We start from the raw sequence: 20163 nt of genomic DNA, 5'->3' as shown, positions 1-20163 counted from the left end.
ATGTTTTCCGACTCGGCGTCGATAAATTACATGAATAATTAAGAAAAAAAAATCAAATCGTTGTAAACAATTACTTTTGGCATGTTAATATTATAATTACATGCAAATCTAACAAATAAAAAAGAAAAAAAAAACTTTATCATGACTGGAATCGAACCCTGCCTAGCAAAATAAAAGATCGATGCCGTAACCACTGAGCTATTATGGTTCCAATATGTTTGTATATGCTAAAAAATTATAAGCTGCAGGCTTGGGCACAGAGAGGGGGGGTAAAGCTTGCCGGGAAAGTGCCGAAACTCGCCACAGATTGTTTAAACTACTTTTCAATGTTAATAATAATATGATTAACTTGTTAATAACACAACATTGTTAATACATGTAAAGAAGTATAAGTTGTTAAACACAGGCTATTATCAATGTATTTATACAAAAATAAAGTTTATGGCTCTGTTTAAATATTTTCCGACTTAGCGTCAATTAATTCAATGAGTAGAGAGAAAAAAAAATCAAATCGTTATGAAGGATTAATTATGGCATGTCAATATTATAATTACATGCTAATCTAACAAATAAAGTAGAAAAAAAAGTGATTATGACTGGGATCGAACCCTGCCCGGCAAAATAGACCTCTGACGCTCTAACCACATGGCCAGCATAATCTCGGTATTGAGTTTATGTGTATTTGTTTTTACACTACATGCTTGGATACGCCGACTTGGAATTGAGCTTCTTTATTAACATTTATACCTAATAAAAATGATAATAATGGATGAATATTTGTTGAAGTTATTTTCAGGTATTATATTAATTAATGTTAATTGAGTATCATCATTTTTATTTATTCTAACTGCAATAGTCATCAAAGTATAAGGCATTGTGAAGTGATACACTATGTTTACATGACATACATATATTACCCGTACACACTCATACACAAATTACTCGTCAAAATGCAGGGCACCATCAGTTCTGGATACGGATTGAGCATTTTTTCAATATGGATGACTGAGGTCATCTACGAGCATAATGCTGTCACCTATCGGAATTTTTTCAAACTAATTTTTCGGAGAATATCATCTGGAATACAATGTTTCTAATTATTTGTAAATTATTCAATTTTATACTATGAATTGATTTTTTTGACATTCAGACAGATGGCAAGGACTGACGAAAACACGAATTTTGGGCAAAAAACGTATAAAAATAAAATAATTAGTGATTTTTCATCTGAATGATGTGGCCGCCATCTTGGAATTTGAGCGCGGCAAGTCAATTCATAATTTTTTCATTATTCTTTCTAATTTTTTTAATAAAAATATTCACTATATACAAAAAATTGTTGTTCACGTCAGTCCGGCATTGATTCCTCTGTAATTTGGTACCTAATTTTATAGAAATAATCGTAAATTGGCGAAGAAATTAGAAATATCCCAATCCCATGTATTTGGATAGGGGGAATCAGTCGCCTCTCTGACTTCAGCCTAGCCTTAAATGTATAATCCTACTGATTGTCAATCAAATTCTATGATGCCCAGATTTTTTATCTAATGATCATTTTGAAAATAAGCTTTATTCTTTTAATCTTTTAAAATTGGTTTTTTTTTATTTTTAATCATTTAATATTCAATCAAATTATAAAAATTCTTCTTTTTTTAATGTTTATCATTTCGTTGAACAGTCAACTTAAGAAATTAGGACTGGTAAATTATCTTGCGTCGGTATAGTAGAAAAAAATTCAACTAGTGTCACTGTTTTCTGATAGATGACAGTAATTGCACTGTTTTCAATCAAAAATTCAAAATGCTTATACAGAGAAAAGTCTTCTTTCTGACTCATGTAATGTCATGTAATTCCTACTACATAAATAAGTATATTTAGGCTTATAATCTAATGATAATAACATTTTTATCTCAATGTTAACGTAATAACGTAATCCAAGTGGAAAAAATTTGAAAACTAAATTATTAAAAAGTTGAAAAACTTCAAAAATAATGTCTGTCAGTATTGTTCTCTTCTTTCATAAGCATAAACAATTTTCGTGCAACGAAAAAAAAAAGTTTTATTACTTAAGTTTTTATTAAAATAAATTAGTATTTGTAATGAATACCTCAATTTACATGAATTTAAAGATAAATATAATATGAATATAAATTTATTAATAAATTTTAATATAACTCACTAGTCAATTCAATTATTTTAAAATAAAATAATCAGGGTTAATTAAAGAATTCAAAAATCATTCCTGAAGTTATAAGTCTAACTTTTATTTATATTTAAGAAAATTTACATTTGCTGGTATTTCTTTAACTTTGGTTTTCTACACTTCCAAATTATGAGCCACGTTGTCTCAGCTCCCGTCGAATATTTGTGCGTTCAACTACTGCCCACAAATATTCTGACAATGTCATCCTACATATAAATTGATATTATAACAAATTATTTAAATTTAATATAAAATGATTGAATAAATTAAAATCATAATCACTAAGCTAAAGCTGTTTCTGAAGCTGAGAATGATGATGCTGTTTTAAGTGTTGAAGAGGATGATACTGAAGCTCTCCCAGGAGTTGAAAATAATAATTCTGAAGCTCTCCCAGGTGCTGAAAATGATGTTGTAATGATGCAAATAGGTAATAAAAATTCATTTTTCCTGAATTTAATATATGTATACTCTATGACTCTATACCGATTTGATAATAAATTTTTTGAATTAATATTCTAGCAAGAGAGAACAATTCTAAAGGATCAGGGCTGTGGAGAAGTATTGATGGTCTCCACTTTGAAGACGTAGAAATGGAAGAAGACAATGATGAAGAAATCTGCGCTATTTGTTTAATCAATAAAGCAAAAGCCAAATTTTCTAAGTGTCGTCATATATGCTTGTGCCTTAAATGCACATATATGATTGAACACTGTGCAGCTGCGTATGGGCGACGTAACTTGAGCGTAAAGTATAAATGCATAATTTGCAGACAAAAGTCACCGGCAATTGTTCGAGTCATTTTCTAATTATTATTTCTATTCAGAGATAGACTTTAATTTTCATAGTTTATTCTATCCAATTGATTTAAATTAATTCTCAGTTTTTAGTAAAAAATATTCTTATAAATTACTTTCATTACTCTCTAAAATAATAAACAAATGAAAGAATATTAAGTCTTAAGAAAAGTCAATAATAATTATTAAGATTAAAATTACTAGCTAATTATTATGTTCAATGGACGAGTAAAAAAAAATATAAAAATCTACATTTACAGTCTAAAAACCTTAAAGTACAAAAAAAACCTTTCTTAATTTTTCAAAAGCAGTATGTTACTCGTTACATATTGATCAATAATACTATTTATTAGACAGAAATTTATTTTCTTTAACCTCATCTGTGCTACACTTCTTTAGAATATTATATTGTATTATTATGTAACTTATATACACATATAATATATTTTTATTTGAGTAATTAAAAATACTTAATGGAAAAATTACGTTTTTGGGTTAAAACTAATTGTCGTGTAAACTAAATTGAGTAATGATAAAAATTGCATAGGATCTTAATTTTATTTCTCTTCAATATACAATTTATTTGTGTGAAAATTTATTTTGTTTTTTAAAAAATATGTCACTAATGAAAAAAGAGTTTGAGATAAGAATTATATTAAAAAAAAACCTGTTTAAAAAATTTAATTACACGATGGAAGAAACTAACTTTATAATAGCAAGTAATTCAGTAACTTGAATGATTGATGAAACAAAAAAAGGAAATATATTGAAGGAAAATTCAATTTAAAAGTAAAGTATTTTTTTATTATTTTGAATTGTGTAATTGATATTGTAAAGAAATTAACTCAATATAACTTGATGTAGTATATCTCTAACGATGGAAAATATTGATATAAGTAATTGGTTTTAAAGAAAATTATGCTCCATTTCAAGAAGATCAATATAAAATTTATTTTTGGTAAGTAAAGTTTCTATTAAACAGTTCAAAATTCAAAATCATTAAAAAAAAAAATTATTTATCTTTATATTTTAACATTACATTCTTCATATTGAATTAATATTTAATATTAAGAGAATTATTATAAACAATTTGAAGAGCTTTGAGTAAATAAATTGTGGCCATTAATGTTGGTAGTAAATGAGTACATCTTTCCTGAGTTTGAGCGCAACGAACATTAAGGCAATCAATTAAATTATTCAATTTTTTAGAGGAATCCGAAGTAGCTAAGTACGACGGATCTTTCAAACTATTTGTGTTTTTACCAGCTTTTAGAGCAGCGGAAACACCTTCATTTTCTTCCAATTATTTGGCCAAACATGCTGCTTGGTCATCTTTGGGACTGAACGTGATCCTCGACTTTGCTCATATTTATAGAGCTCGATAATGGGGGTCGATGATACTCTTCCCTCTTCAGTGAAAATATCATTTTCCATCAACCTATTTCGAATAGATTTGTTTAAATGACACACGTCATAATTGAAATAGATTTTGTGTCCAGAAATTGCGATGGAAGAGTTTATCTGGGTACCACCTAACAACGCCGCAGCTCGTTGATTAGAAATTCCCTGATCGCAAACTAATGAGCGGACTGTGATTCTGCATTCAAGAAGTTTTTTAATACAGTTTATAATCAACTGCATGAGGTCAGAACCTTTCACAGCTGTGCTGGAAATGAAATAAGCTACAGGCAGCTTCCAGGGAAAACGTAAACCACGTATCATGAACACTAGAGCATACTTCTCTAGCTTACTAGTTCTGCCTAGATCATCAAGATCTTGTAGACCTTCAACAATATCGATTTTTGGATTATAGTCCTACTGTTGTTTTATGCTCATCTTATCCCAAATGAGTACGGCATCGCGTTCTTCGCGGCACATGGTACTTACTTTCAACTTAAGTCGGTCAAACAACGAAGTGTTAAAACCAGTTGAAAAATCCATGTTGTTGATCCAGCTACGGATCGTATTGTTGCAGGGTAATGAGAAACTTTTTTTTCGCGCATGAAATTGTACGATGTTGGGGATACATAGTACAGAGACAGAGCGAACTGTCGCTCGTTTGAGTTCTATTCTTTCTGGGGTTTATTCAAAAACAATAATTGTTCGAAATTCAAAAAAAAAGAAGCAACCTGTACAATTGTTTCAACTGTTACCCGACCCGTGCTTTTGGATCTTTTCAAATTTAAATAACACTTTGAGCTTCCGATAATTTCTTTTTTAATGACGCGATTTCAAGTTCCAAAGATAAAATATGAGCGTCGCAGCGCTCATGGACACTTCTTCGCGTGATAAGACCAGAATTTGAATATAAGAAATTAATAATGTCATCACTATTAGATGATGCACCCGCGATATTGTAATTATTCCCCAAGTTGATATTGAACATTGAGTCTACATTTTCGATATCCCGATTATTTGATGTATTTAATTAATCGGAAGAAACCGTTAAATTAACGGTATTATTGGGGTGATTACTAAGGGATTCTTCAATAGATCTATGATATGAGCTTGATAAATTAGCGTTACCTGTGGAATCTTTAAAATTTCTCGGAACAGTATCCTTCACCAAAAGAGGTCAAGTCGTGTGTGTTTCATACGATGTCGGATCAAAATACTCAGAACACAGCCTCTTGTCATGTAGTTGTTCTGGACTCAATTGCGATAATCCCTGATTACCGCAGCATTCAATCCATTCCGAAGCCCTTAAGAAAACAATAAAACTCAATAAATATCATGACAAAAGATAACGTACAGAAATAAATGTAAAACGAGCAAGCAACGTTCACATAATAAGAAAAAATCAATGCCAAAAATGACTCAAAGAATTCATTACACTTCACATGGTAACGAATTAAGGAGGTTGTTTACGAAAAAAAAAAAGTCCTATAGTTATGAAATTTTAGTATGATGATTATGAGTAATAATTACACCTGTATTTACCAGAAAATTGATTTTGTCTGTTTAGTTTCTGAGAAATTAAAATTCAAAATTGGCTTTTTTAACATTGACTCTTATGGACAGTTCATTAAAATCCTGCATTATTTTATATTTATTATGAATAAAAAAGTTCTACCGCAATAAAAAACTATTCATATTACGTAAAAAACTGTTTTAAAAAGTTATGCAAAATTATAAGAATTTTGCCTGTCTCGTTTGTGAGAAATAAATAAATTAGTAAATAATAAATGATTTTTTCCACTTCTTTCTTATAAACAGTATAGACACGTGGCAACATCGCATTACACACACGAAAAAGATTACTATACATTTACATACGCATACTATCAATGAAGTTTGCTATAGCCATTTTTGTTTTGAATTCGTTTACATTCAAATAAATGTTCTAATCAGCTTCGTTCAATAATTTGAATAAATACATAAATGTACCCAAATGAGATCAGGAAGTGGTTATTAAATAATAATAATATAATACTTTCTACAAATATTATTTTTTAAGATATTAATTTTATTTATGCTTCTAGCACTTATAACTTTTCTATAGAGATATTTTAAATTAAACATTCTTATAATATATTGCTTCATTTAACGTCAATAAATAATTTTTTTATATAATAAAATTAAACTCTAATATCACGAAAAATTATTGCAACGCTTGTTTTAAATGACTTAAAATGTCTATTAAATTATTTTTGGTTCGAATTACTTTTTTTCCATCACGCCCTTCTTTTTTTAACAATTCTATCGTTGTTTGTTTACTTACACAATATGAATCTACTAGATTGGCATAAGAAATAGTTGCGTTTGCCATCCTAGTACGAATAAATTTGGAAATGCAATACTGCAGCGGTTCCAATGACTGAAAATTTTCATGAAATTTTACAGATGCTTGGAAATTTTTTTTGTTAATTAGTATTTCATCAACGTTTAAATCATGTGACACAATATTTTGTAATAATATTACATCGTAAATCGCATCATGTGCTTTCCTTGTACTTAGAGAAAAATTCTTTCCTGCTAAGCTTAACAAACTACAATCAGCACCTGGATATTTATTTCGAAAAAGTTTCATAGTATCTCCAAAACTGTCAACTACTTTTATAAACTCTTCTTGAAGAGATACTTTATTTATAATATTAACTAATCGTGGTCCATCGAAAGAAAAACAATTATGTGCTATTAAAACACACGGTTTGCCGAGATCAGTCAGAAATGTTAATAATTCGTGAAGCACTACGCGAAGAGGCTGTGATGAAACCTTATTGCCATGTAAATATAAATTACAACCTTCATTGGTTAAACCATGTACATTAGACGCTCTTGAAGGGATTACTTGCGTTGGTGTAATGTATTTCTGAAATGATGCATTTCCACATTTTACGGCGATTTGCAATACGTCACAATCTAATTGAAAACCTGATGTTTCCAAGTCAAAAAACACGATTGCCAGTGATTCATGAGAAAAATTGATATCTAATGATAGCTGAAGTAAGTTGGAAGTAAAGGTTTGACTTAGGTTTGAATTAGGTTTGACTTCAACACAGGACGTAGTCAATAAATCAATGTGACTTTGATATGTATCACCTTCTGTACGCTCTTTGGCGTTACGGAGTTGATTACGTTTTTTCTTCAAAAGTTGTCGTCTAGCCTTAAAACTCGGCTGTTTTGCTTTAATGTATCTAAGCTGGAAAGATTTTCTGGATCGTTCAATGTGTTTTGATAAATATGATCCAGGACTTAATTTCATTTTGGTAAAAACATCTTGTACGTATTGTTGACGACAGTTTTTTTGGCTCACTGTGCACGCAAATCTATAGTCCGCTGATTCCGAAGTGCTATAACATATTGCTTTGGGAGCTTTACGGGACATCATTGAGTTCAAGCTCTCATTTGCTTGAGTTGACGCAGCACACGAAAATTTTTCAGCGTTTTGAGCTAACTTATTGAACGTTTCACATATTTTTTTAAACAAAACTTCATTTTTAAAATCTTTGTGGAATAACACAGAATGCTTATAATTTTCAGGGTCCTTTAAATATCCACACCAGTTACCACAATTTTCATGAATGTCAAATGCGTGGTATGGAATGTTTCTAATAGCAGCAGCCATATTCTTGGTATTTCCTTCATTTTGAGCAACAGAATAGGTGTAACAACGATGCAAATAATTTATTGCATCACCCGTCAATCCATTTATATCTTTATTATTTGCAGTTTTGTACAATAAATTTTTAACGCCTTTTGATACGTGATTCCGATCTGACTGTTTTACAACAGTATGATCAGTGGCATTTCTAACTGCACAAATACTAGAACTATCGTTGTCACTAATAAAAACTCCAATTTCAGAATTACTGCTCTTCAAAATTTCACTTTTTGCCGCTAACTGTGCTGCTGCATGAGCCTCCATAGCTTTGGCAGTGCCATGAAAGTTTAGCCGACAATCATGTGAATTTTTAGCATAACCTAACTCACACTTGCGACATTTTCTGCTTGTTGTAATATAATCTATTACGAGGCCGGAAGAAGCACCAATCATTGTAGCGTATCCGTTAAGACTGTCATATTGCAACCTATTCCCTCTTTTACTCCAACCCATATCGAAACATACAAATAAACGGAGTAAAGTATCAGAAGTGATTGATGCAGGATTGAACACTGGAATTGGTAACGGATTTGTTTCTTCCAAACCATTTTCTTCGCGTATTACCGATTCTTCCAAGTGATGAGTTGTTGAAGTAGTTAACTCCATTATTTCAAAATTAGATTTGGTCGTAGCAGTAATTAATGATGATGATGGCAATGAATTTAGCGCACACGTTTTATCACTGTCTGAAGAAGATATTATAATTTCAGAATGTTCTGGGATTTTTATTTCATTTAATATGAATGTTTCCGACTTATCAGATGTTGAAGAAGGATTTACTTCCATCAGTTCAATAGCAGCATCACATTCAGCCGAAATGGTGGGTAAATGAAAACAAGTTTCTTCTTTTTGAGGAACTAAAAAATCACTCCTTCGCAAGTCTTCTGGCCTAAATAAATAAGTCAAAAAATTTCAAGTTATTGAAGAAAAATAAATCAGGATAAAATTGTAAATATTAGGAATAAGATGAAAACAAGTTTTCTATATTAATGTTTTGTATATATTGTATAATAATGTTTTGTATAATAATAGTATAAAATTCTTATTTATAATTCTTGTATTTTAAGAGACTGAAAATACGAAAAAAATTATTCATATATTATATTTTAAGGAAAAATTTTAATTTTCCTCACATCAATTCATTTTTTAGACTTGAAAAAGATACAAAATTCATTCAATAATTATGTTCAGTAATTATGTACATATATATGTATATATGAGTCAATTTCTTTGACCAAAAAACTTACAATTTTTCTTGCAAATTCTCTAAATTTTTAATAGTTAAAGCTCGTTCCAAGGCGACTGCTTTTTTACAGCTTTCCTTTGCAATAATCTCAACAACAGGCCCAACTTCTCTTTCAAGTTTTTTAAATGTTCTTGATGACATTGTCGGAATGTTCATTGTTTGAAATAAACTAGTGGTTGATGAAAAACCTAATCCAGCGTGCAAAGTACCTAATAACAGTGACAATAAAACACAACATTTCATTATAATACTTAAAAAAAAACCCCATGTTTTCATTCACTTTTTTAATTTAAAGAAATCACTTATGACAATAATACTTATTGGACAATAAATAAGAAAAAAATAAATATCAATTACCCATGGCTAGTTTAGTGTTGACATCAAATACTGGCTGTTTCTGATAATTATCATGTGATTTTCCAGTTGGGATTTTGTTTATACCAAGACACTCACGACAACGTATTAAAAATATTGAACCCAAACCATTTCTATGTTCATTTTCAACGTCATCAAGTGATAGGAGTTGTTTACAGAAAACACAGTGCATATGTTTCCTCATAACCTCATATTCTATAATTCTTCGACCTTCCACTTCATATTTGGCTCTATCACTAATGCTTGATTTACTATTCATTTTACCTCCTTCAACTTGTCTCAATCTTGCTTTGTATTGTTTCTCAGTACAAAGTTTACCTTTCCAGCGATATTTAGATATTTTGGAAACTTTTTCACTTGACATAATTGCACAGGTTAGATCACTCAACATCAGAGAATACGAAAGCTTGCCAACAGTAGATCCGTAAAAAAAACTTATTGCGATGTTGCCACGTTTGACGCGTTTTAGATTCAATTGAAAAATTAATTATTAAGCCCTTATATATATCATTAGAAGTATTGAATGAACTATATACATAATTATATTAAAAATGAAAATTTGTGATAAATTTTCAATCACTAAAAACTATTTTGAAAAAATAAAGAATTATTGTTATGCGATTGGTAACTACGACCGGACTCTATGTATAAGCATAGGCGTTCCCCTCTCGCTCTGCGCCCCGCAAAGACGTACACAACCTCCTTAAACAGAAACTTAATTCTTTTCATAGCAAAAGACATTTACTTGAATTGACAGCACCTGTGAACCACGAAAACTTGAAACAAGTTACGCGAGCATGTATACAGGTTGATTTATTCCTCATGCTACTTTACCGTTCGAAAGTATGTTCCAATCAAAGTTCTATCATAATTGATATAGCCACTCGTTAGCAGAGGATCAAATTTTCTCTGTTTTTATTAATTTAAAAAAATATAGTTTATTTGATAGAGAACTCAATTCTCTACGAATGAGTGGCTATAAAAACGGTTACTAAATCTGATTCCGATTTTCTTTGCATTTGGGGGTTTGAGAACTTAGAAAAAATTCCAGTAGCATAAGTAAGGGCCCTTAATGATTTTTATATCCTTCTTCAACTAAAAAAAAAACGTTTTAATTGAACTACTATTATAGCAAATATAGCCACTCATTAGCAGAGGATTGAATTCTCTTTGTTCTCATTAATTAATTTAATGCTGAATTCTTTTTCGTTATAAACAATTGAAAAAAAAAAATGCAAAAAAAATATAGTTTATATTTAATTATATAATTCAATTCTCTACAAATGAGTGACTATAAAAACGGTTACTCAATCTGAGTCCGATTCTCTTTATATTTGAGAAACGAGAGCTTGTGTTAAGAATTTAACTGCATTGATATATGTACAATGAGAGTAAGAGAAAACACAAATCTTGTCTTTCCTTTCTCTTAGATTGAGAGGAGTGGCTAAAATAATTTGGAGCAGCGCCATCACCTGTTGGGTTCACAGAAACTCTTATGTTGTGACCTGAGATTACCGACATGTTGACCGAAACTCCGTCCGGATTCTTAACACAGCGTTGGACTTCTATACTGGTCTCTCTCTCTTCTCTGTTTGGGACGGATGTCATGCTCCTTCAATTGATATCGAGCTTCGGCCTTCTACCGCACAACGCGAGGGCGTAAAGTCGACTTCGGGAAATTTTCTGACTTCAGCCCAGCCTTAAACAATATTCCTACTCTCAGTCTCGTCTCTGGTTGCCAGCTAATTGCAAAGCATCGTGATGATAACGATTTTCTATTGATGGCATCGTTTATAGTTTGGCAGAATGAAAACGCAGTAAAGCCCAGTATTATACACAATAAGTATTTCTAAAATAAAAATATATTCCTTTACTGCATCTAAACAATATCAAGATGAGCAAAACTGGAAGGTAAATTAATAATTATGTTTAGAATGTGTCACTTATATGAATAATGATGCATGACGTTTATTTTTTTTCAAGTAATGATAGAACAACAAAAGAAATCAAAGTGACTCTAGAGGCAGCTAAATTTAAAGAGAGCGATTTGAAAAATCTAGTGCAGATTATTTATAGTCAATCCGATCCTAACGATGATATTAGGCTTTTAGAATTGGATAAAAATATGTTGAAATCAATTCAAGAAGGACATCGGTAAATATCTCAATTATTTGTTTATATTTTTTATAACAGGAAAAAACTTAATGCATTGTGCCTTTTTATTAACGCTAAATGATAATATTGACAGGGAATTCATACAAAAAAGTTGATAAACAAGAAATATAATTAAATAATGATCATCAGTTTGTCTTTTAAAGGTCATCAAAATGATCGTGCAGTGTTGTGCACCGATGATCGAACTTACATTATTGAAGAAGCTGAAACATCAAATTCATTGCTGCTTTGTCCGGGCATGAAATTTACCAGTGAAATAACAACAAACAATAATGAAGAAATAACAATTAAACCAATTATAGCTAAAGGGATATTTTATACGTATTTAGAGGTTTGTGATATTTCAAAAATTTTCCTTTTAATAGATATTAATTACTTAGATGATAAATAATTAAATTCAGTTGAAGATGAAATATTTCTTCATATTTATAATAAAATGTTTAATAACTATTGACTTTTAGGAATATTGAATCATTCATCTTCTTTTGTGATTTCCAACATTAGTTTGTTTTTATAGGCTTCACAGTGTAAACCAGAAGTAGGAAAACTTCTCTCGTTATTAGAATCGACGTCTTTCAAAGGACCTGAATATGAAAAACAAATGAATAAACATAATATGTATACGTGGTCTGAACTTTGTTGTGAGATTCAAGCCAGCGATGAAGAATTAAGAGCAGCTATTTCTGAATATATGGTTGTTGAAATGGATGGTAAATATTTTAACAAGTTTCCTATGTGTAATTCGTCTCCAATATTTTCTTTCAATGCTATGTACTAATGAAAAAAATGATTTATTCAGGATTTTACCGGTTAATATCATTCGAGTTTGAAAGTAAAGCTTTGACTATGATGCTTGATTTTATGGAAGAAAACTCATGGTCTCTTAATCAAGTCAACAAAGAAGAAACTTATGAGGCTTTAAAGGAACTCATCCCACGACCAATTTTTGACATGGTTTTTCATAAATATGCTGCGAGAAATGCTGTTAATTCTTTTTTCACATATAATATAGAAAAAGTGTGTAAATTTTTAGCCAAGGTTCTTCTCTCTGGATCTCCAGTAAATGACTTCAAATTGTTCATGGAGGCATGGAGAATGGGTGTTCCGGAAGGTATATTTCTTACATTTGGCTTATCAAAAAGAAATTAAGTACATTTGATTTCTTATAATTTATTATAATAGTTTTATACATTTAGAATATTTTTTATTCTTCAATATTATTTTTCTAGGAATTAATCCGAAGTTGGAATATCTACATGGTATAGCTGTGGTAGTATGGAATAACGAAAAAGCGCGAAAAGAAATAGTATCTTTTCCTGAATCAAAGCTTTCGGAGAATATTGCAGATAGATTTAAGGAATTATTTAAAGTTAAAGATAAATGGACTGTTGAGGAAATTTCACCGTACATCGAGTAAGTCATGAGTAATTTACAGCATGTAATTGATTATTTATTAATTTACTAAAGCTTCGCTTCATTAAAGTAAAATATTCGTCATTCTTGTTGTTACAAAAATTTAGTTTTAAACATCTCAACGTGAACTAATCAATAGTTTTAAGATTTTATATGCTAATTAATATCGAGTACATTATAAATAATTGAGAAAATGTGATTTACTTTATATAAATGGATACTTTACTTTTAGTGGGCTTTAATAAATTAAAATTTATGCAATTGATTAAATCACTGTTATCAATCAATTACACAAGAACATTTGATCTCGTTTATCTCTAGAAATTTATCAACGAGTAATCAAAGCGTCGATTTCTTGTTAACTAAGCACACTAGATCTTTAATGATAAATGGCGTAAAGTATTACGGCTCAAAGTATAAATAATTATACTTCGATACAAAATATGAAGTTTATTAACATAAACATAATATCTTTATTCTTTTTTTTTCATCATTTATAAATAAATCAAAGAACTTATAAAAAAATATGTTGGAATTTTTTTTTAAACAAACTTTAACATCTAAATTAACAAACAACTCACGCAAAATATTTTGGGCGCGTGAATTTTTAACAAAGCATGATAATAAACATTAAAAAGTAAACATTTTTTACTAAAGTTATTGATTTATTCCTTTTGGGATATTGTTACGATGTGTCACATTGTTTTAACGATCTTTTGGATTTCTGATTCAAGTGTTCATGTTCTACCATAAATATTTATGTGCTTCTTAATAGATTAAATATTATAGTCAAATGTATTCTGCGAATAATCTAAAATTCGTCGATTTCTAACTCATAAAGTCCTATAATTTGCATGAACTGTAGGATTCTGTTTCTGGCAGTTGGACCTCAAAATTACCATTAACTGAATATTAATCACATTCTCCTTTCCTTTTATCTCGTTAGCCGTCTATTTTATCCAGACGATTACATATTTATTAGGTACTGAATTATTACGCACTTTAAGTTAATTTATATTATTTTCAGCAATCAATAAAAATAATAGCTTTATTAACATGACCAATCAGTAGTTCACATTTTTAATGTTTTTATTATGCAAAAAAAAAACATTAGATACATGAAGATTGGGAGTCATTTTAATTTATTTTTCTCTTATGAGCTTCTGAAAACTATCGTGAAATAATATTCCTTGTAGAACGGTGATTAATTATTTATATTAACAAAGATTTATTATAAAAATTTATTTTTAAATTTTAGAGGATTGTTTTCATTTATTATTGTTTGATAAATATTATTCCAGTGATAACATGAAGTTTATTATTGTAAATAGGAAGTGATAATTTTTTTTTAAATTTCAAAGATTTATTTGAAAGATACATAAAAATTCAATTTATTCAAATATGGATAGTTTGATTAATATCTTTATTTTTTTCAAGTTTTAATTTAAAATACTTTTTGAAAAAGTGTTTGAATAGTTTATTATATAAAAATACAATCAAATAGTGTTGAAGTTAAAAATGTATTTAAATCATATGGCTTCCACCAGAGTATTATCTAGAAATAAATCATGAGCATTTAATGCAGACATCTGTCCACGAAATTCTAGGTTGTATGATGATGAATATAATTACATGGACACATGATTATGTTGCCTAGTGTGGAGAGATTGAGGCGTCTAAGGTGGTGTGAGAGTTGAGGTATTATCATGACGCGGGTTTACATGCGCCTCCCGGGTGCTCGTATTGAATTTAATGGCAGAGTACACGGTTCAGTAGGGACGTGGCCTTCCATCGCACGTACTCATCACCCTGTCGTATAAATCACGGAACGTAGTGGGACTACATATCCCAAACAATCATTTATATAAGGCTCAGTTCATCAGGCAAATGGCCTTCTCAATTATCATACGCTTGTTGTGAATTTCATTATGATGTTGAGCTTTTGTCGATATATATTATTGGGATATTAGTATGGAACATCATTGAGATACACGTCGCGGGTTTAAGCGCCCCTTGTTCTGTGATTAATTAGCAGTTAACGACCTGATCATGGAATACGGAAGGGGTGATATAATTCACGATAATGGAAACCTATCTCATGTAGATATGCCTGGAGAAGGAAACTGATTAATGAACGTCATTAGAGGATTAAAAAATACAGTCTTCAGCAAACTTATCCGGAAGACTTGGAGAAGGTGGAACTCATGAATGGATCTTTCGTTACTAGGTTGTATTTTTTTTTTTCTTCATTTTAACCAAAATATTTAAATTAATTTTCTAAATTAATGTTATTCATTACTGACTTTCAATACGTCTCAGTGTTTTTAGGTAATCGATAAAATATTTTAGCTTCGTCTTTGTGATATGAATGATAAAATTATGATAATTTTCATCTACTTTTCTGGATCTTGGATGTTTATGGGGAAAATTTTCTTCTTCATTTGACTCATTGAAAATTAAAAGGAGTAGATTGACAAAGTAAACTATTTATAGTTTTGTATTCGACTTTTTTTTGCGTTTCTAATTAAAATAATTTTGTTAACTTCCATTATTTAAATCTTTTTAGTGTCGGTCTTTAAAGTGGATTGAAACTAACTTATTGATCTTACAAACATTCACCTTGTTTTCACTTCTCAAACAAAACTTACTGTTAGATATTAAATAACAAAATTTAACGAACAAATATAAATAACAGATCAGAAATGGAAAATGAAATAAAGATGGAAGGAATCCATTTGAGTGTAAGATAAATGAGTATAAAGTTTAATTAATCGTTGAATGCTAATTTTCAGCGGAGGCTAAAACTATAGTTATTTTTGAGCAATACTGTAATTAAAGTGGCAACTTGCAAATGAGTGAAAAGTACCAAAATTGATTGGACTTGTTTCGAGCTAATGAGCACGAAGATGTTGGAACAAGATTTCACGCTGCATCACGATGAGTGAGACTCGGCGATGGAGAAGCGATCAGGCAACTTGACAGCGACTTAAGAGCCACTGCACGTATACAATATCTTGTATATCTATACGTGTAGAAATAGCAATATAGAAGGTAGTAGAACGAGTGAATGTGAATGATGCAGCTATTTGGTTCTTAATACATTTAAGAGGCATCGTGTAATACTGCTAATGCTCTCGACATTTATTATAAAGTCGCTTTCTCTTATCTGCCTGGTTCACGTGCACATTCTAAACGCGCGGTTTCTTTAGATTGTAAATGTCAAACACTCGCTCGCCAATGTAAATTACGATTGTTATCTATCGACTACTTCTTCGTATGTCGCTAGAAATTTATCTTCTTCGTTATAGTAGATGAACCACCAAGCACTTCTACTACTGTCTCCGCTCGTCTGTACTCTGTCTTTCTTCCATTCTTAATGTGCTAAATCTTTATTTAATGTCCTGTTTTAATATTTATAGAATTGTCTTGGCAACCAACTAACACACCAAAAGAACAATTTTTCATTCGTTTCGCGGAAATTGAATTTATATACAAAACTAATGTTTATAAGATTCTTGTACAGTCAACTCCGAAATTATCTTGATGACTTCATAGGTCATTTTATTGGTTCATTTCTTCACTAACTCTTCTTTCATACAACTAATGGAATTAGAGATTGAGTTAATATTTCAATAGAGTCTTCATTTTACGAATAAATTAATTCATCAATTTTAATGACAGACAACTTGTTGATAAAGGGTTCAAATTTCATCAAGAAATTTTGTTTCAGACTGGCCATTTTAATTAATATAATGAAAAGCATCTTACTGCTATGATTTTTTATTATAAAAATTGTTTTAGTTAAATTCAACGAACTTTGATAAATAAATCGAAATTTTTTCTTTTTTTCGTTGTCAATTATGTTTTTTTTCGATTAACTGTATCATCATTAGGCTAATTAAATTGTAAATCTAGATTTTTTAAATCCTCCTTCCAAGTAAGAATCATTGAAAAAATCATTAAATTTAAATTTATGATAAAAAAAGATCAATATATTTACTTTTGATGAATGTTGAATGTGATCAGTATAATGAGAAGAAATAAGAGCGCTACTCTCGCGTGCCAAGAAGTATAGGTAATTTTTTTTTTCCCAAGCTAATTAATGTGATGCACTAATAATGATAATGTCGTGGAAGCGAGTGAACGGATCAAGTTGGATAAATTTAATTTTTTTGTCGGCTGTCGCTGCTGGACCCCCGTATACTGTACAGTTGATCCCTACGTTGGTTCTCTGCAGACTACACGTTTACTTTATCCCTTTCCTTCTTGAGAACTTGAATAATTTATAAAATCTGCACGGGGGTCTAGGGATATGTACGAAAACTTAAAACGAAGCCGACGCGAGACCGCGGACGCTTTTATAATTAGGCTACGAAACGAATTGCGCCTGACATCCATATCGACTACCTAACCCAAACCTAACTAACGAGCCTTCGTTCCATTCGATCGCGCGCGAATAAATCTTCGCTCCGTATCTCTGCCATTATCGTAAATCTTCCGACACCGCCGCCGTTGGAAGTCTGTGCGTGTTAGTTTTTTTTCCCTTTTCCACTTTTTTATTTTTTCAGCTTTTATATTTTTTATTTTTATCTTTCATTCTCCAATTCTTTTGCTCTCTACCCCAGGATAAACCTTTCGTTTAGCTATTTTACATTAATCATAAATTACGACATTATATATTGTAAGACGGATATACTGAGCATTAATCAGCAAATCGTTTAAGTTATGCGCTTGAAATATCTCCCTGACATTTATTCGGATCGGGCCACTATAATACGCTCCGTGTCTCACTAATATAAGCATAATCATTTTTATACGCTTGCCGACATGTATATGTATGTACACCAGACTCTCTGCATTTGTTCAATTTGAGTGAGTGATGTATCCTCATTTTGTCAAGATGCATCATCAGTAGTGTGATATGAGTTGAAATAATTTTTAAATTTTGTTTGTTTATTACTTTTTTCCTAAAAAATATACTACCACATTGTGAGATAAAAAAAATCATAAATTTCATAGAAACTTCACAATATTTTAATTACCATTAGAATGTCAAATAAAAAATGGGGAACATATTTTTGAAGGTTTGGGATGAACACAAAATGAGATAACATTTTTATCATATCAATCTAAATTTTTTCGGATATTTTATTATAGTTTTAGGAGATTTTTATGTTATCCTAAAGCGTAAAAGGAGCAATAATAATTAATAGAAATAACTTTTGGATGATGTTTGTGCTGAAAAAAGTAATGGTTCTTAACAAATGCATTATTTTGTCTGTTTTAAAAACATTTCTTTCAGAAAATATTTTAATTAGTAATAAATATTTGAATAATTTTGTAGAGTATTTGATATTAAATTAATCAGAGAAAATCTTAACGGCACTATTCGAAAGATTTTTCATCTCTTCGGCGTTTTCGAAGTTCAACGTATCGAGATAGATGGATATCCTCCACTTAGTGTTGGTAACTCCTCGTTTGTATCGTTTTCGGCGTGGCCGTATAAAATACCTGTTATATTACTATTGGTTAGTTTTACGGTTTTACGGGTTTACGGTTCTCAATCAGTGACAGAGTAACGTGTGAACTGTGGTTCGCACAACCGGGTGGGCCACGACCCTCCGCAACATCGATCGTACAACATCAATTAAACCATACACACGAGGGTGCACGCGCTTGGCGTGCCGCACTAAATAAATTCCCGTCGTCGCCGTTGCCGCATGCTTGTACATATACATCTATAAAGAGACATATATACATGCATACCATACGCTCGATAAATTAATTGGGTGGAAAGGCGACGCCTCGCGTCGAGTCATCGGTTGTATGCCACGTATATAGGAAATAGCAGGATTATATATTTGTAAAAGGTCCCGCGGGCCGATCGGTGGTGCGGAGTTGGGCGGAGTGGCTGTACACGCGCGTCGACGAGAGTTGTTACTGACAGGGAACACGGCCTCGAGGCCTCTGGCACCGTATAACAACTTGCTCTCGCTGTGTGGCTTCACAGCGGTATCCTTATACATATTCCTTCCTTTTACTCAATATCCTCACCATTATTAATTGCATCATGAGCATTTCAAACTTATTACTGACACTGACGTGCAGATGGACATGGCTTCAAGCAACCCTTAACATTTTTACTCGCACATACATTTACAGTAATATTCAAAAATCCATCTTACTTCCTCTTGTCTTTCATGATACTTCACTTTTTGTATTTAATCATTTATTTTTTTTTTAATATTAAAAATATCTCTTATGAGGATTATTTATTGTTTGATTGATTGACATTTTTAAAAATTCACTTGGAATATTTGATTTCTCTTGAGAAAACTGACGAGATAATTTTTATCACACTTGAAAAGAAGTATAAAATTTTTTTAATCAGAGTGAAAATGTATAAAAGTTTTTTATTAAAATGCATAATTACTATAAATTATATAAAAAATAGAATTTTACCTAATTTTTAAAACTTATTTGTCTAAAACGAATAATTTACTTCCTCCAAAGTATTCGATGGAATGGATAATTTTAAAAAACAGGATTAATTATGAACTTTGTGAGACTTAATAGTGTCATTAAATGGTCCAAAATAATTAGTTTGTTGTTTGAATAATTTTGGTCATGACTGTATTACTCCTTTTCTCCTCTACAAGATGCTTATCTCTTTTTCAAAGTATTCTTCTCTAACTTTATAATGTACACGTATATATTATATATGAGTGCCAGGTGCACGTTTAGCTGTCTGTCTCTACTTAAATTTATCCTGCCTTCATGGCTTTCCACAGATTTATCCCGCGAGGCTACAAACTACGAATACGTATGTATACATATACACAAATATAATACG

The 20163-nt window shown here is 30.6% G+C and overlaps 2 protein-coding genes and 1 long non-coding RNA gene across 5 annotated transcripts in view; 1 reads left to right on the top strand and 2 right to left on the bottom strand.

The window, feature by feature from the left end:
• Window positions 1–2245: 2245 nt before the first annotated feature.
• LOC118067022 (uncharacterized) lies at window positions 2246–2554 on the bottom strand. Its single transcript, XR_004690311.1, has 2 exons — window positions 2486–2554; window positions 2246–2409 (listed from the first exon to the last, which is right to left on the bottom strand). It is a non-coding gene; the product is annotated as an uncharacterized lncRNA (long non-coding RNA).
• Window positions 2555–6496: 3942 nt separating this feature from the next.
• LOC118067020 (uncharacterized) lies at window positions 6497–10424 on the bottom strand. The gene is made up of 3 exons (XM_035083528.1): window positions 9705–10424; window positions 9349–9556; window positions 6497–8990 (listed from the first exon to the last, which is right to left on the bottom strand). Exons 1-3 carry the CDS (start codon window positions 10111–10113, stop codon window positions 6599–6601), a joined length of 3009 nt encoding a protein of 1002 aa, XP_034939419.1. The 5' UTR covers window positions 10114–10424; the 3' UTR covers window positions 6497–6598.
• A 1028-nt stretch (window positions 10425–11452) lies between these two features.
• The window catches only part of LOC118067021 (sister chromatid cohesion protein DCC1), a 60113-nt gene continuing 51402 nt past the window's right edge, over window positions 11453–20163 (top strand). Inside the window, exons 1-7 of one of the 3 annotated variants that reach the window (XM_035083529.1) lie at window positions 11453–11633; window positions 11706–11876; window positions 12027–12228; window positions 12415–12607; window positions 12697–13008; window positions 13127–13310; window positions 13632–13822. In XM_035083529.1, the coding sequence (XP_034939420.1) occupies window positions 11617–11633; window positions 11706–11876; window positions 12027–12228; window positions 12415–12607; window positions 12697–13008; window positions 13127–13310; window positions 13632–13734 (1182 nt within the window). In that variant the 5' untranslated portion in view covers window positions 11453–11616 and the 3' untranslated portion in view covers window positions 13735–13822. Of the gene's footprint in view, window positions 11634–11705; window positions 11877–11970; window positions 12229–12414; window positions 12608–12696; window positions 13009–13126; window positions 13311–13631; window positions 13823–20163 lie in introns of those variants that run through there. The other 2 variants (XM_035083531.1, XM_035083532.1) reach the window with 2 other exon arrangements.

Source organism: Chelonus insularis, unplaced genomic scaffold (assembly GCF_013357705.1).
Source record: "Chelonus insularis isolate UGA/USDA-ARS -01 unplaced genomic scaffold, ASM1335770v1 contig_359_pilon, whole genome shotgun sequence".
Classification (NCBI taxonomy): domain Eukaryota; kingdom Metazoa; phylum Arthropoda; class Insecta; order Hymenoptera; family Braconidae; genus Chelonus; species Chelonus insularis.
The sequence above is the reverse complement of the archived record's forward strand: the minus strand, read 5'-3'. Positions and strand labels throughout refer to the sequence as shown.